This window comes from Epinephelus lanceolatus, chromosome 4 (genome assembly GCF_041903045.1).
Source record: "Epinephelus lanceolatus isolate andai-2023 chromosome 4, ASM4190304v1, whole genome shotgun sequence".
Classification (NCBI taxonomy): domain Eukaryota; kingdom Metazoa; phylum Chordata; class Actinopteri; order Perciformes; family Serranidae; genus Epinephelus; species Epinephelus lanceolatus.
In genome coordinates, this window is record NC_135737.1 from 24,009,396 (window position 1) to 24,028,196 (window position 18,801).

At 41.9% G+C, this 18,801-nt stretch overlaps 1 protein-coding gene across 2 annotated transcripts; it reads left to right on the plus strand.

Moving 5' to 3' along the window:
• The first annotated feature begins 1,261 nt into the window (after positions 1-1,261).
• Positions 1,262-15,310, plus strand: igsf10 (immunoglobulin superfamily, member 10). 2 transcript variants are annotated; one of them, XM_033630276.2, is made up of 10 exons: positions 1,262-1,443; positions 1,785-2,064; positions 4,377-4,506; positions 4,658-5,048; positions 5,554-6,321; positions 6,457-8,295; positions 8,400-9,989; positions 10,417-11,320; positions 12,396-12,762; positions 12,846-15,310. In XM_033630276.2, exons 2-10 carry the CDS (start codon positions 1,862-1,864, stop codon positions 14,376-14,378), a joined length of 7,725 nt encoding a protein of 2,574 aa, XP_033486167.2. In that variant the 5' UTR covers positions 1,262-1,443; positions 1,785-1,861; the 3' UTR covers positions 14,379-15,310. The 2 variants fall into 2 exon arrangements, with proteins under 2 accessions (XP_033486167.2, XP_078023181.1); XM_078167055.1 differs by having other exon boundaries at positions 1,262-1,439.
• The last annotated feature ends 3,491 nt before the right edge of the window (positions 15,311-18,801 follow it).

The window sequence follows — 18,801 nt, forward strand, 5'->3', positions numbered from 1 at the left end:
CATGTGTTGGTGTGTTGTCCAGATGTTCCAGTAAACAAGCCTGTGACCTGAGGTAGGGCTAACTGATGAAAGGGATCGCCATAAAGCATCATTCCATGCAAAGTATTAGGTGACTAACACTTTTGAAATGAAGTTCAGACCTCTTTGCTTATTCCTCTGTGGTCTGAATATGACTGAAGGTCATGCTGTAGTCATTAACAGTTTTTCTGTGTTACTAAAGATAGTGTGCATTCTAAAAATCTCCCTGCAAATGTGTCTGTGTGTGTGTGGCCACGAGTCTCTGTGTGCATGCAGAGTGTGTGTATGGTGTGGATGTGGGATGTGGTGAACCAGCAGTTTTGTGACAGGGGCTGTAGTATGTGGGAAGCTAAAGCACACATTGTATGATTTTAAAGACAGATTGAGCCGTTTCATGAACACTGTTTACATGTGAATGACTCAGAAATGGTGAATGCGACAGCCACAGTGAGTCACCCGCAAGTAGACAACACGCAAACTCTTGGATGGAAAAGAAAAAGACAGCTATGTGATATCATTACTGTAAATACTACTAACAGAAGAATGTGAGGGGAAAGTCTGTGCCTCTAAATATGCTGATTGGTGGGCACAGAGGGACTCGAGGAATTCAACAAACCAGTGAAAAGAAGTGGATTTTTGGAAAAAGAAACTGACCCCCACATGCCTGGAATAATGGTTGAGTTTGTGGGTTTTATGATAACCAAAACACACAAATAAAAACATTGTTTTCAAATGGCCCATGTGGTGGAAAGGAAGAAAGTAAAGTGCTTATTGAGCTCATCTGACCAAATGGTGCTTTCATCTGACACAAAAAATTTAACGACTCTGTGGTGTGGACAGCTCAGGACACTTGTCATGCCATTTCCAAATTTAATTATGCACTATTTATTATTGTAATGAAGAGACGAAATAAAGCAAAAATTAATTCAGGAGCTACGACTAATAGCTTCCATCAGGGATGCATTAGGATTCTTCTTCTAAGATGCGCATCTGTGCAAAACAATTTGGTGACCTACTTCTAAAACTTAATCACATAAATCAGATATTGACTTGGCTGCAATTAATAATCCCTCTCCTGTCCCCGGCAATTCAATTGTGTTTTTGATGGCGTTTAACAGTGAGATAGGTGGTATTTCAGGCAGAGCACTTCCCTGAGTATTTCATGGCTGCAGTTACTCCAGGATTACATTACAGCAGATTGCAGGGGGCGGAGGAGACCAAAGGGTGCGCTCAGCTGCAGGCGCGCACACAGAAATGACTCCCGTCCCTCTGCGCCTCAGACACAGTGGGCTCATCTGTGGAGTCAAACTGGAGGACTACTGAAACTGAATGTGGACTTTTTACTCTTTTGTCGGGATATTTACATTTACAGGTGCAGCAGTTTGGTTTTCTACAGCTGTTGACGCACGGTGAAGATAAACGTAGGTAAATCAGATATTTATTTTCCCCCTAATGCCTACTATCAATGCAACAGCCTGCATTATGTGCTGGTTATTACAATTTTATATATGGTGAAAATATTTATCATCTTTGCATAATATTTTTGCACGTTTTACTTTATGCCCAGTCTTACTACAAGTGCTCTTATCAGAACATTTTCCTTAATACCAAATAAGAATATATAAATGCATATGCATTCTAAATGTATAAAAGTTGTACAAATGTTATCTGCTTTATGGGATAATAGAACTTCTATCTATCTATCTATCTATCTATCTATCGTTACTCATAAGTTTCTATAACACGCTGTGCCTGTCTGTCTCCAGGTGGGTTTCATTAATGGTCCGGGACAAAGTCTAGCCTCCCCCTTGTCCGTGCAGCTGAATCCCCATCCCCGTGCACAATGAGCGTGTGTGGCTGCAGCGCCTCATACCTGCGGAGGTGGCTCCTGATGGCTCTGTTGTTCTTGGCTGCCGCGCGGCCGTCGAGCGGTGACTGCCCCAAATCATGCGCCTGCTACGTTCCCACTGAAGTGCACTGCACCTTCAGATACCTGACCGCAATACCTGACCACATCCAACCAGCTGTAGAAAGAATTAACCTCGGGTGAGCTTTCGATCTCTTTCCAGGTTTTAGCGTACTGGAGAACTGCAGGTACTCTGGGGGGAGAGTCGTTTGATTGATTTAAACCACAGACTGTCAGGTTAGAAGCAGGAATAACATTACACTGAAAATAATGTTAGCTACTGCCTGTTTAAAGTTTTAGCTAACTTAGTCTAGAGACCGTCACAGGTAGCAGGGGCGTTTCTAGGATTTGGGACATTGGGGGCTAAGCCTGAACTTTTGTAGGGGGGGTCCTCCCAAAGATAATGATGTTGATTATTATTATATTATTATTATCATTATTATTAAACAAGCAATATTGTGATGCTTCTAATGCACCCCCTTTTTGTTTGTATATAAGACAGAAAGAAAATAAGAGCATACAAATAAAATAAAAAAAAACTGAAAAAAATTTAAAAAAATTTTTCAATTTTTTCATCCATTGATCATTACGGTAGCTTGCACATCTTAAATTTATGATCTTAATGGATTAACAAAGAAAGCTAAGTTCAGCTTTTGCAAAAAGCTCTCTTAACTATATGTCGGTGAAGATTCTCAGTCATCCAGGTCATGGTAATCGTAAGTGCTAATATCGTTTCTTGAAGACGTTTCACCTCTCATCCAAGAAGCTTCTTCAGTTCTAAATGACTGGTACGAGGTTGCAGGCTACAAACCCTGTGTGGGTGGAAACCCTTGCAGAGTCGTAGGGGTCTCTTAACTATAGCTCAACAGTTATTAGCTGTAACACAAATTTAATAACCAACAGCTTTCTCCTCCTTCCAACTGGATTAACAGCTTCTGAATACTGCTGGAGCAAAATTGTCTCTCTGGTTGGCCTCTCAGAAATATGACATGCAGTGCTCCAGTCAGTTGTCCGCTTTTGTGTTTCTTCCTCTTAAGTGTGAATGTGCATTTAGACACAGTATATTGTGAAACACATAAAATAGATTCTGTGGGGCTGTTCTCCAGGTTAACATTTTGTTAAATTACCTTACCTGATGGTGATAAAGGAGTGTGGTATTAAGTTTGTCACAGAGTGTCAGTTAAAAAAAACGAAACACAAACAGAGTCTAAAAAGTTTTATCTACATATTTCAAAGATAATCCACACCTGTGTTATCCCCCACAGGTGTTTTCAATTAACCTGCCTGATTAGACCGTTTCTAAAGGTGTGATTAGACCAGCACATTTTACACAAAATGACCTCTTTGTGGCAGAAAAACAACACATTTTTTGTGATCACACTTTCAGTACTGTGTTAGCATGTAGTTTTTAGTCTGTGCCCCGATTCATGTCTTCAGTTACCTGTTAGGGACTTCAGTTTAAATTAAACCTGCAGAGAGGCCTAATCAGCCAGTTTAACTCAAAACCCTGTGTGAAAGTGCAGGATCTTTAACTGAAGCATCTCCATACCTCAAATAAAATCTTCTTGGAAAATATGTTGAGTGTACACAAAAAAAAACAAACTATAGGGCAGTTGTCCTTAAGATATTGTTAGAATTGCTAGATCAGGGGTGTCCAAACTTTTTTGAATGGGGGCCAGATAAAACAATGTAAAAAATACCTGGGGGGCCAACTGATTCTTGCACCAAATGGGTTTAAAAAAATAAGAAATAAAGTGAGACAAATACAACCATTTTGATCTTTTAATGAACTATTAACTGTATGATAGTCCTATCATTGTGAGGTGAAGGGTAAAAATGCAAAGTGATCTTGCTCGATTAACCATTATTGTGTAAAGGGCCACATATGGTATATTTAGAAAGTCAAGCCGAGGGCCGATTAAAATTGGTCTGCGGGCCACAATTGGCCCCCGGGCCAGACTTTGAACATACCTGTGCTAGATGAATATTACAGTTAATATTTCCTGTCAAATGGGGTGATGATGAAAGTAACTGATTGCTTTGCTGGAATGGGCATCAAGTATTAAGTTTGTGCAGCACTGATACTTAATATATAATATTAAAGGAAATACACACCTGTCATTCGTCTGTTCATCATCTTAGACCTCTACTCATGACTCTATGTGTATTTAAAGACTGTGCTTAATCGAAATCTCCCAAACTTTTAATACCTGTTAGGGCAGGACATTTTAACAGTAATTGTTTCTTGTAAGAACATGCATAATGATGGCATCCTCAATCATGTACAAGCATAGCTCTCTCATCTTCAACCTGAGCAGAGGTCTAATGTGTAAACACTTGCGTGGGTGTGCAGGGCTTTAAATGAGACTGTTTTCATTATCCATTAATAAAGTAGTGTGTAGTACACTTGAGCTGATAAGCTAATGTTTCTTTTTCATGTCTCTGTTTTTAGGTACAACAGTATAACTGTCTTGAGAGAAAGCGATCTTTCAGGACTTGAAAACTTGGAGTTGTTGATGCTGCATAGCAACACTATCCACAGTATTGAGGACAGAACCTTCCAAGACCTCAAGTCCTTACAGGTAAAATCATGTGTTTGTCAAACTCAAATTATACTGCTGCCCTCACAACATTTAATGGTATCCCTCAGTAATGTGCTGTTGGGCGTTAGCATAGTTTTAAGTCAACATTCTTTTGACAAACATCTCTAGCTTCTCAATCATGTTCTGACAGGTCCTGAAGATGTCCTTTAATAAAGTAAAGGAAATCAAGAAAGAGACGTTCAAAGGCCTGGAGAGTCTCCTGAGACTCCACATGGATCACAACCACATTGAGTTCATCAGTCCAGAGGCTTTCTATGGCCTCACCAAGCTACAGTTGGTCCATCTGGAGGGTAACCACCTCCAGCAGCTCCACCCAGACACATTCATCACACTGAGACACAGCCAGGTGTTCAAGGTGTCCTCAGTGAGGAACATCCACCTGTCAGACAATCTCCTCACCACTCTGCCCGCAGATATTTTCTTGGGTTGCAGCCAGTTAGAGAACCTCTTCCTTCATGGCAACCCATGGATTTGTGATTGCCGTATGAAGTGGTTTGCAGTGTGGACACAGAGGAACACAGGTGAGGACTGTGTGTTTGCCTTGGAATTGGCAATTAGGGATGTGTACGGTTGTCACATTTTTACATACAGTACAAGTGAAGGAAACCCCTGGTTGGTAAATGCATTAGTACTTTAATGGGTTATTCTACACAGAATTAAAGTGACATGTTTTCCTCCTACAAATTAATAGTGTGTGGATTTGAATCCAAAGCAAGAAAGTTATATCCAAGAGAAACATATAAATCTTTGCAGAGATATCACTAGAGGCAGGGGTGTTATCTTCCTCCCCTCATGAGGGCCTCAGATAACACCAGTGGCACAGAGGAACAAAAGTTATGCCATTCATTCATGACTTGGCCAATGTAAAAGTCAACTCATAAATTACAATCCTGTATGATGATGATCTTTTCTGGGTCACAAGTTTTACTGCTTCGATTTGGCTGCTCCATAATGTGGAAACTGTAAATGTTCTTTTCTTACATGTAATCAACTTAACGCTACACCACTTGATTTAAATGTTTCCAGGTGTGCTGAAATGCAAGCGAGACAGGAGATATCCGAGAGGCCAGCTGTGTCCTGTTTGTGCAGATCCTGCCTCTTACCACAACAGACCTCTATCCCTTCTCTCCAGTGACACCTTCACTTGTGCCAAACCCTGGATCGAACCCCATCTAAAGTTGAAGAACATCACTGTGGATGAGGGAGACTTTACTCCAGTATCCCCCAAGGACTTCATTGCCCCATTAGGGTCCATGCAATTGAACCTGACTGACCAGTATCACAACGATGCCAGTCTATCCTGCACTGTCCAGAGGCCCTCTGCTTTCGAGAACTTGACACAATCCTTGGAAGTGGAGGAGGCAAACAATGTCACTGTGATTACCACTGTCATAACAACATATTTGGTGTGTAACATTGACTATGAACACATACAGCAGCTGTGGCAGATCCTGGCCACCTACAGTGACTCTCCCATGACACTGGAGAGAGGCTTTATGCTGGCAAGAATCCCAGAAATGATATTCAGATATAGTCAGATGAAAACAAAGGAGGGAGAGGAAGGAATTCACACAAACATTGTAGCTGACATTAAAGCCTCCCCTGCATGGTTGATGCAGGAGGAGATAAGCTTTCAGCTTGACCGCACTACTACCACTTTCTCTACTCTGCACATTAAGTACCAGTCTGCAGTCAACCTACGTGTGGAAAACACAGTACCCAAAAGGGACCGCTACTCCTGGACCATGATCAAGCGAGATAACCAAACCAAGACTGAGCACGCTGTAGTCACAGGTGGGAGTTAGAGATTAATGCTTAATTGCTGATTTGACCTTCACTTCAGTCTACATTTACCTATTGTTAATTTCCTAAATGATGCATAAAAATCTACTGATAAAAATTACTTTTTTTTTTTTTTTTTGGACATAGGTGGTGTGGTGCAATTAAACTGTCAAATCCGGGGTGAACCAAAGCCTTTGTTGGAGTGGATTTTACCAGATGGAAGTAAGGTCAGAGCTCCATACTCCAGTGAGGACAGGAGGATCATAATCACTGCTGAAGGGAAGCTTACTGTACGAGGTGCAGATGCCTCAGACACTGGCCTCTACCGGTGCATCACCACAAACTACCTGGATGCAGACATCCTCATCTTTCGAGTGACAGTTCTGTCCCCTGATGTGGAAGAAGCTGAGGTCAACGGTGTCCAACTCTCAAGGCCACTGGGTGGAAATTTGGTTTTGGACTGTAGCTCTTCAGGAAGTCCTGAGGCCTCGGCACAGTGGGCACTCCCTGACCATTCAGTTCTGGATAAGTCTCAGGGAAACAGGAAGGTGTTTGAGAATGGAACCTTGCTGATTCAGGGTCTCACAGAAAGGGACAGAGGATTTTATAGATGTTTGGTTTCTAATCACATGGGAGTTGATCTTCTTGTTTCTCAGGTAACAGTGACTGGAGAAATGTCTGAAAAGATGACTGTTTTGGACAATGAGGGATCAGGGGTAAAAATGGAGGACAAGGTTGACCCTAGTTTGACTGAAAACACAGTCACACTCAACGAGATCCCCTCTTCCAGCCCCTTTGACAAAACTAGTCAGGAATCCAGGACCATCACATCAGATCGACCTTACCCCAGACTCAGGTCAAGAGGCAGGGGAGGTGCTGGAGGTAGGCTGGGACAGAGAAGGAGGGGGCCAGTAAGCAACAGACGCATCTGGGGTAGTAGGGTGTTTGATAAAGCTTCCAGGAAAGTGGATCCACAGAAATTTGCTGAATATTTGAAAAAGGCTCAAGATGGATCAAGAATAAAGACTGGCACAAACAAGGGGGAAAAATATGAAGACTCAAACACTGGTGTTTCTGGTGATGGTGAAATTGGCTCTGGTAATGACCATGGTGAAGATCATCTCATCATTGTGCCAAGTACAGTCAAACCAACTACAGATGATCTACAGAAACACAGAATATTTGGACAAGAGAACGAGGAGCCTGAAGCTGTAACAGACACACAGGCAGGTCAGGGTAGTTTGATTGATTTTAGTCAGGTGACAGAAAATACAAACACACCAACAAAAGAGTTGTATATGCAGTCAGATTCTACACCAATTAGGTCGACATTTATACACCATCCAACAGAATGGGATGAGAGTCAAAGTGATGCAGTTACACCTTATAATAAAATTTCATACAACGCAGACCTTTCTAGTTTTGATGAGACCAGTGATTCTTATACCCTGGAAAGAACTACCAAGCCAGATTCAAACAGGCGCCCAGTCACTCTCCAACTTACTGTGACAGACAGGTCACAAGAAACTCAGCTCCAGTTCTCAGGAGAACAACCTGCAGAGCCAGAGACATCCACTGGAGCAGCGCTATCATTTACCACAGACCCTCATGTCACTCCCATGAGGGATGGCCCAGGCCCAGTGGAGCTAGTCGTTCACACCTCCACAGATCCAGAAAGCCAGACAACATTCACAGCAGTCACAACCACAGAGAGGCAGCAAGATGAGATAACCTTCCACACTACCCAGACAATCAAATCCCCTCGCCTACCAGCAGGATCCACCATTATCTCCCAGCAACAAATACATATCATCCCACGCAAGAACGGCAGAGGAGGGGGGCGCAGGAGGACCTTCCAAGGCCGCAGGAGGATTGTTAAACCCAACAGGATCACTGACATACAGTCCTTCATCAATAAACTTAAACAGCCCTCTTTGAAGAAGGAAGGGAATGCCACTGTGCCTTACAGAATTGAGCTGACCACAGGTAAGCAACCTTGTTTTTATAAGCAATTGTTTGGTGTGTGGTTCTTTAGCTGATATTTTGCATATCTGTGTTTCCTTTTCCTTTTTTCTTTACTTTTCCCTCAGACTGTGACTGTGATGAAGACAAAAAGAAGGCAGCAACTAGTCATCTGCAGGTGGTCAAACCAACAGCTCCCTCCAGCTCATCTTTGCACATAACAGAGAGACCTGCCTCTTATCAAAAAACTGCAGCTTCTAGTTCAAAAGCCCCCTCCACCCATACCGAGTCGAGGTCAGAGGCTTTCAGTAACTACATAACCTCTGCTGATGCTCCTGAGTTTGACCCTACAATAGATCCATTTTTGATAGACAAAAAAACATCAGCCTCCACCACAACCACTACAACAACAGCCTCTAAGGTCATCCGTGGAAAAATTCCATGGAACAGGCTGTTTGGAGGCAGAGAGAGAGAAGATATACTGAGCAGGCTAAGGAAGCCACCCAAAAAAACCTCGACTACAGCTGAAACTACATCAGCAACCCCAACCACAACCCCTGCTGCAATGCCCACCACCACCGCAAACTCACTTTCTGAACCTGAGACTCTGTCCCCATCCAGACACACACAGAGCAAAGAGGGCTCATTAGATGATGACTATGGAGAATCTTCCTCTGTAGATTTTAAGTCCACAACACTGGGACCCAGCTTTCACTATCAGAGTACTACCAGCCCATCCTATTACTCCAAGGCTGCAACCACTGTGGAAACACCACCAGAATCACAGACTCTACCCTCCCCACCTACTGTCAGACCACCTTCATATGAAAAACCTGATGACACCTTATCATCTGGGTCTGGGGGACTACCTGATAATTGGTTTGTGGTCAGACAGAGGCCTGGTGGGACTAGAGGACGGCAAGGGCGAAGAAGAAGGCCATTAAGGGGTAGGAGACCTTTCAAGAAACCTGCAATCACCAAATTGCACCCTATTACCACAGCTGAGGCTTTAACTACAACTATGGAAGCTACAGTGGAGACTACTACACTACCACAATGGACTGTTTCACCCTACAAGCCCCTTTACATACCATCTAGGAAAGAGGACGGAACTCCAGTAGTTGTTTCCACTGACCATACGTCAAAGGAAGAGACTGACTTATATGAGGAATCTGACTGGAGCACATCTAGCAATTCACCAGCCTATACTACAACCAAAACTCCTTTAATCCCTTCCGCCACACTGGCCCCCACCACTACATTCATGCCAATTACCACAAAAGTGCCCTACACAACAACTCGGACCAAAGTCCACAGCAATATCAGACCACCAACACAGCGGAACAGTGGTTACGCCACTCGCAGGCCGCCAATGAGGAGAATCAGACCTACTGTGCAGAGCAGTGTTGCCAGAGACATTGGAAACAAAGGCCTTGACATACTGGTCATACTTATAGGTGAGCAGGGAAACATTAACGGCCCTGCCCCATACAACAACATAGGCTCACACAATGCCATCACTAGTGTTTATGATCATGTCACTGGCAATGAAGCTGGCTTTGAACCCACTACAGAGGCCATGACAAGCAAACCTAAGATAGTTGGGGGCAATGCTGCCAGCTTCACTGTGTTATCCAACTCAGACGCGTTCCTGCCATGTGAGGCTGTTGGAGACCCTCAGCCAAGAATAACATGGAAGCGCCTCTCCCCAACCACAGGTAGAAAACTATTTCATCAACTGTTATCATTTAGAAAAACACAACATCTACAGTAGACATGATTCAGGTGTAGGGTACGCATATTTTAAAAAGCCAAATGAAAACACAACAAATTCTCACTCCCAGCTGGTCAAATACTGATGCTTGGTCATTGGCCCTAGACGTCAACCTATGACATTCAAGGTACCCCTCCAGCGTCAGTATTGAACACTGAGGGACAGTCAGTTTACTCTCAACAGACCTTGTGCTTTTTCCATAAAAACTTCAGCTTTCCTAAGAAATGTAAAGTTTCCACTTGTTAACGCTTTGGTTGACATTTTGTTGTTGTTGTTAATCTGTATTTGTGTCGGTAATGTTGTAAATATTGTTTTAGGAAATTTTTAAGTTTAATGTTTCTTAAAATAAATTCTCTTTCTCATTCCTTCAGGAAGCAGTGTTACAGTTATTGGGAGGATGGGCAAGTTCGAAGTGTTGAGCAACGGCACGCTGTTGATCCAGAATGCTAACATTAAGGACCGTGGCCAGTACGTCTGTCTAGCTGAGAATGATCATGGATCAGACAAACTCCTCGTCACCCTCTCTGTGGTGGCCTATCCCTCACGCATCCTGGAGCCTAAATTGCGTGAGATAAAGTCTCATGCAGGAAATACTGTAGAAATGAAATGTAAAGCAGAGGGTCGGCCCACACCCATGATCTCCTGGATCCTGGCCAACCGAACCCAGGTCAGGGGTCACAACACGGAGAGGGAAAGGGTATCTGTATCTGCTGACGGGACTTTGGTCATTGAGCAGGTGTCTGTTTATGACAGGGGTCATTACAAATGCATCGCCAGTAATCCAGCTGGAGCTGATACTGCAACAGTCCGACTGCAGGTGGTGGCTGCTCCCCCAGATATCGTAGAGGACAAACGGCAGCAGGTGAAAGTAGGTGTTAGCCAAAACTTGTGGCTACCCTGCACTGGCCAAGGCAGCCCTCAACCTACTATTCACTGGGTCCTCCGTGATGGATGGATGGTGCGAGCTGACAGACCTGCCCGTGACACAAGGATATCAGTGTATGGGAATGGAACCCTACACATTAAGGATGTGACTAAAGCTGACAGTGGCAAATATGAATGTATAGCTACCAGCTCCACTGGCTCAGAGAGAAGGGTGGTGACTCTTACAGTAGAGAAGCAAGAGTCTGCACCTCAAATAGTGGAGACATCCCAGCGCATGACACAGTTGTTCTTCGAGGATCAGCTAAGACTGAACTGTTCAGCTATAGGAGACCCCAAACCCAGGATCATCTGGAGGCTGCCCTCCAAAGCTGTGGTGGACCAGTGGCACAGGTAAAAGTTCCTCTGTCAGTGGTAGTAATACACAAAGGGCATAGATGGTAGCATTTACAGGGAATTTATGAGTAAAACCTAAAACAGACATTGCTAATGAGGAAAAATTAGGGGTGCTGCACTGGGTCAATAAAAGAGGTGTTTGTGATGTTGAAATGAAAAAAAAAAATCACATGGAGACTTTACAGCTTACTTAGAATGGAAGTCCATTGTACTAGTTAGCAGTCTGAAAAACAAATGAGGCGCTCTGATGGGATGATAAAAAATTATTCTAAATCCATATTTCAACTTAAAAAGTCATCATTGGGGTATGATTGCTAATATTTTGGACATTCACAATTTCAGATATCCCCAAAATAGAACACCTGACACTGGAAATATATGTTTACGAAAAGTAGATTGAAGGATACACTATATATTTTAACAATTTGTATGATCTCTCCCTCAATGCAAAAACAAACAGCCAAAAGCAGCTGAAAGCTTGTTATTTTCAAGAAATGCATGACAATGCAGTACTAGTGGCCTTGGCTTGGTTTACTGGTCAGTTCATAATATCTTAAGCCTTTTCAACTTCCCCAGTGATTTTATGTACATGTTTGTGTAAGTAGTTAATTCAGCTTTCTTCTTTTTATTTTTTGATGATTTGTAGGTTTTCTTTGCAACCACAATGTTCTCATTTAAGTTTTCTTTTATGTGGTTTCCTTTTATTTTATAGCTGTAATAAAAAAAAGCATTTGCTGTTATTACAGACATCACTGTAATGTGTGAAAGCACAAGACACGATGAAGAATTTAATTATTGGAGTGCACCGCAAAAGTCGTGTCATAAGGCAATTATTTTTCAAGATAAGTTCCTATCAACAACTTTATGAACTCTCAAAAAAGCATGGCCCAGGAATTAAAGTATTTGCAGAATTCTCAAAATACCAGTTTTATAACAGTACAGAAACGCATACAGTGATATTATATGACTCATTGACCTTGTCATGAATGAAAAGTGCTCACTTGTATTTGACAAGGCTGTATTCTGTCCTCCCAGAATACTAAGTCCAGTTTTCTGTCATGTATTTTTCCAGGATGGGCAGCAGAATTCAGGTCTTGGATAACGGTACTCTTATTGTCAGCTCTGTGAGTGATAAAGATGCTGGAGACTATCTCTGTGTGGCACGAAACAGAATTGGTGATGATCTACAATTCATGAAGGTCAGTGTGTCAATGGAGCCTGCCAAGATAGAGTCCAAACTCTATGGAAAGAAGCAGGTACCTTTTGGTAAGGACTTTAAAGTTGACTGTAAAGCCTCAGGAATACCAAAGCCAGAGATCTCTTGGGGCTTACCGGATGGTACAGTGGTCAACAGTGCTTTTCAGTCTGATGCCAGCAGTGGAGGAGGGCGAGCACGGAGGTTTACACTTTTTGACAATGGAACGCTCTACCTAAACCAGGTATGCAATTGCATGTCATCTTATTTTATGAAACACAAAAAAACTTTTCAAAAGATTTACATCAGTGTTTTGTGCTTCTCCAGGTTGGTATGTCAGAGGAAGGGGACTATACCTGCTATGCTGAGAACCAGGTGGGCAAGGATGAGATGCATTTACATATCACCGTAGTGACCGCTGCCCCTAGGATACGTACAACTAGCCAGACATATGCCAGGGTGAAGCCTGGAGGCAACATCCGCTTTGACTGTGAAGCACTTGGGGAGCCCAAACCCAAAATACTGTGGATGCTGCCCACCAATGATGTCATTGCAGCATCTAATGAACGCTACCTAATGCATGTCAATGGCTCCCTGGATATCAGGGATGTGAAGCTTATCGATGCTGGAGAGTATGTTTGTATGGCTCGAAATCCTGCTGGGGAAGATAGAAAAGTCTACAAGCTTGATATAGAAGGGAATCCACCAGTGATCAATGGCTACCGGCAGAACAGGACTGTAATCAAGGATGTGGCAGCTAAATACTCTAGGAAATTAATAGACTGTAGGGCTGAGGGCGATCCCACACCGAGTATCACTTGGATTATGCCCGATAACATCTTTCTAACAGCACCATACTTTGGTAGCAGGATTAGTGTCCACCATAATGGGACATTAGACATTCGTAATGTGCGGCCGACTGATACAGCTGAGTTTATCTGCATGGCGAGGAATGATGGAGGAGAGGCCGTAATGGTGGTGCAGCTGGAGGTGAGCAGTGTCCTCCGAAGACCAATCTTCAAGAACCCTTTTAACGAACGTATTGTGTCTGGAATTGGAAAAACCACAGTTCTGAACTGTTCTGCTGATGGATACCCATTGCCAGAAATCACTTGGACTTTGCCGAATGGAACACGGATTACGGGTGGTCACCACCTAGTTAACAATGGGACTTTAGTCATCTACAACACTGGCAAAGAAAATGTTGGAAAGTACCGCTGTGGTGCCAAGAATTTAATGGGTTACATAGAGAAGCTTATAATTTTGGATGTTGGACAGAAGCCTTACATCCTGACAAGGCCTAGGGGCATTATACGTGGTGTGTCTGGAGAGCCTCTTTTCCTTCATTGTCTATCTGATGGGAGTCCCCGACCCAGAATCTACTGGACCATTCCTGGTGGCCACACTCTTACTCGCTCTCAAGTTCTTGGACGCTACCAGTTACTAGAGAATGGTACTTTGGTTGTTCAGGATACTACTCTCCATGACCGGGGGAACTACGTCTGCAGGGCTCGGAGCGATGCTGGGGAGGCTGTGCTTACTGTCCCTGTTATTATCATTGCCTACCCTCCACGGATCACAACAGGGCCACCTCCTACTGTGAGGTCACTGACCGGAACACCTATCCAGCTCAACTGTGCTGCCACTGGGATCCCCAAGCCAGAGATCACCTGGGAGTTGCCCGATCGTTCAGTTCTGTCAGCGGCACAACAGGGTCGGCCTATGGGTAGCGAATTGCTCCATCCTCAGGGCACACTTATCATTCAAAGGCCCAAAGCCTCAGACTCTGGCATATACAAGTGCCTGGCAAAGAACCACCTGGGTACAGACTCAAAGATCACATATGTACATATATTGTGAGAAAAAAGACAAGACTGAGGGAGGGCAGTGGCAGATCCGAATGTAAACATTAACAGACACAGTCACTTGTGTCTGCAAGGTACAGTGCATGTTTTCTCACATGTGGATTTGTGAGAATCAGGGCTTGTGGAATATTGTTTTTAAAAGTGACAAAAGTGGATTAAAAAATAAACAGAGCACAAGGAGAGAAAGGAAACAGACATTTTATAGGGAGAAAAACATGTTTTTTTAAACTAGAAAAGCTAGCCTGGGGCCAGTAGTTGTTATTGTAACTTTGGGACTGGGGGTCTGGAAATTCATAGGTGGTTCTCATTTGGGGTAGTTCTCACGGGAGCAAGAAGGCCAGTGCATAGAGGCAAACTTGAAGTGATTTCTCTGACCAGGCGTTGCTGGCCACACATAGGGATACCATTACAACACATACAGAGACAGAGAAAAAAAAAAAGTGTAATAGATTGAAAGAGTGAAAATATGCTCCCAAGAGGCTTTTAACTTCCTTCAGACGCTGGTCAGAAGTTGTTGCTGTCATGACACATTGCTTTGTCAATTTAAAGCAAATGAAAAAGACAACAAGCAGTGTATATAGTAAAATATCTTTCAAGAGTAATTTGTGGAATTTAACAGGAAGAAAATAGATTTTTTTTAAATATATGAGGCTTGTTTTACACTGGATACATACCTGCATGGACGGTACAATGAACTTCTTTATTATGCTTTTTATATTTTGATGACAGTTTAAAGCAGATTCCTTCATGTCTATTCACAGTGCAGTTCATTGGTCAAAAACCCCAAAAACAAACAAAACACACTATCAATCTATTGTGTTGTACACAAGAATGTACAGTAATGTTATACATTATGCTAATCTGTAATAATACAGTATATGTATGTCTATTTGTAGTATCTACTTTATCAAAGTATGGGAGACAAAATGAAATTTAAAAGGAAACAGAGTCCATGTCTTTTCTTAATGTTTTAATTGCACTATTTGATACACCAGAATCTTTATAATGAGATACGTGTCATATATATATATATATATATATATATATGACACACATATATATATACACATATAGACACATATATATATATACATATATATATGTATATGTATATGTATATGTATATACATATATACATATATACATATATACATCTCTGCTGAAGTTACACAGGAGCAGTAGTTATTCAGCTATTATAATGCTGCTGTAATGAAGGTCATTAGGATTATCTAGTTGCACCTCACCCTACAGGAGGAGGTCATGCCTCTGGCTGCAGTGGAAATCTTCCAGACACACACAATTTTTTTTTAACTCTCCAGCTGTGAAAACAGTTCCTTACCTAGCTCTTCAATGCACAAGACCCAAGGGGGAGCCTTTGATTTTCGTTTGTGATTGAGTGCTGATTTTACTGCCCTCCTGCAAATTAGACAGAGAGATGAAGGTGGATGCTAAGGAAGACAGGGGGGACAGAGACAGACATTTTTAATTAAAATATGTATGTAATTGATTTGGTGTAATATTCCTGTTTCCAAGTGTGTAGTCTGAGAAAAGGTAGGAATTTTACATGCAACACAAAAGATAAATTAACAATGGTGAATTAATGCCCTTGAGATATGGTAAAATTGAGATGGTCTACAATATAGCAGTGTTTGCTCTCTAACTGCTGAAACTAAACTCTTTTTTCGTGGTATTCATGAAGACAAATACCCCTCTATTCCTTAAGGGCAACAACTGGAACCAATTTCTTAGTAAATTGCACCAATTGTGAATTACCTATAATGATGCACATTTAAAATAGGCTAAAGCTTCCTTTTTGCAAAGCCAAATAAATAATAATGTGACTTCTGCTGAGGTTATATCTTTTTACACTAATGAGGGACACAAGACAGAAAACAGAAAGACTACATTAAATAAAGGAATCGATTCTGTGTCCCATAAGATACAATTGTAGGTTGATACAGAGTTACACTTTTAAATCCACTACATTATATGTGATTTGGATAGAGACATAAAGTTGTAAATAAATCATCTGAACTTCTTTCTATACCTGGCAAAGGGTCGTATCATAAAAGGTTTCTGATAAAGAGATATCAGCAGTGTCCTCCCACTTTAAACACAGTCGTTAAACACATAATTAATTTAAAGCTGCTTCCAATACCTAACAGCTGTATTTTAACGGAGATTCAAAAAAGAGGTCAGCGGTTAGTTCTCAAGTGTGTGCAATCCAATAAATCAATTTTTGAGGTCTCAGAAAAACAAATTTTTTCCAAAGTGAAGAGCCAATCTACACCAGTGTGATATGACGCAGACAGATATGGGGAAAGAGGGAATTGTCCTCCATAAACTTTGGAATGCAGGCTGCTTGCTCCATGATCTGAGAGAAAACTGCTTTCATATGTGAGGCAGGCAGCAACCACACACAAATTAAACTAATGAAGTGATGTCTTTAAAAACCACCACTAATTTTTATGCATGGTTCCTCAAAGCGAAAGACAGTTCATCATGTGCACCATGTGCCCTCACTGGACGGTGCAGAGTTTATTTGTTCAGTTCTGGTTTTGCCGTTCATGTTTGGAGAACGAGTTTGCTGTTCACTGATTTGGATATTTATGAGGATTTATGCGATTTTCCCTTTTCCTCCTTTCCTCTTGGGTGTTTAAAGGAAAAGAGTTGAAGTCTAACACGTACGGTTTAAAAATATGGTTTTATGAGAAGCTCCTGAAAGAACCAGTGTGTGTTTTTTGTGTCTGGGTGAATTTCACCTGAACCAGGTCATATATACTGTACCCCTGAACCCAATTTCTGGTCACAGCTGTTAAAGTGAGACATGTCAACATGAAAAGCTGCACTATCAATAACATTTTACAGGATGAATAAACAAAACCTGTCATTACACTAGATGAGGTAGGTAAAAGTATGGGCACTCCCTAGCCACCTCGAAGATTGTGGGAAAACATCTGCACAGAATCAAATGACCCTTTTGCTGCAAGATTGTCCTCATTACCCCACCGTCCACCTTCTCAGAGGGACTCACAATATACACAAGTTAAGTTATAATTACTGGTAGCAGATTGTTGATTTTTCAGGTTTATTTACCTCTACTTTTTTTTTTTTTAATCTGAATTCAGCTGCCAACTTACTATGCAATATTAGACCACCAACACAGGCTTTACCCTAACATAAGCTGTTTTTGGACCAAACACTTGCACCAAACAGGAAGTGCCCACTGGGGAGCTCCCGCAAGAAATACATACCTTGAAGGTCTTTTTTTTTTCCTGTTTGCATTTACACCACTAATTGGAACTCCGAAGTTATGTACTTCAGAAACATCAATTTGGCTTTGACGAACCAAAATTGCCTTGAATTTCCTGGTTGCATATATGCTCAGTAAAGCCTGAACTTCATTGACGGTCCATTTGTCCATGTTTTCTTCCATATTTTTTCATCATGAGCTGTTGTTTGTGTTGTTGGACCAATCACCATGCCCTTTCATCACCCATGATTCCTCTTGTGTTGGGAGACTACCTGCTCTGAAAAAAAAAATGCGTTCTAAGAACTACAATCATTCCTAGTTCTTGCTGATAGGACAGAGCAAAGACGAGGGTTCCTATGAAAAAGGTTCTCTGGTCCGAAAACACCTATATTTTCTAAACTATGCCTAAACTGCTTGGAGCATTTAAAGGATCACTTTGCCCATCTTCAACCAGGTTTGGGCCACCACACTGTGGGGATGCATTTCACATCATCTGGTAGATTTTAGCTGGCGAATGGGCAGGACCTCTGTGAGCCTGTGGCATGGGGGGCACCAACCATCTGCACACACTCACTATACTGCATGACATAGACCTATTTGAAAATCAGCAAAGCATCCCTTTAACAACAGTGGCTTTGTTCAACCAGCAGTTCCTACTTTTGTATTTCCCATGTTTCCACCAACCATTGGGAGGCCAGGTCTGTTCAGTCTTTCAATGCAGCATTGACTCTACTTTAAAATATACTTCTCAGCTGTGTTTAGTTTATGTTTATGTGTTTAGTGTGCCAGGGTTTTTATCTTGTACACTTTTTGCAGCAAATCCCATTATTTTTCATTGGAGTATCGATATTTAAGAATTCCAATACCAATATATCAAGAGATAGAATTTTGTTTAATACGCACACATAGCAAATGCAAATAATCTTGATATGGACTGATTAGATATTGTTTCTTATTAGCTGACAGAAACCCTGATACTAATATATTTGCAATAAGCTAATATAGGCCGATATATCTGCCTTGAGAAAAATACATCTGAAAGGAAAGAAACTACTGGATTAAAATCTGAGTGAACACTAATGATGCTCTCTAACTGCTAGATAGTGATGTGACGTTCATGAACAAGCCGAGTCTTTGAACCGGCTCTTTGAAGCGAATGAGTGAA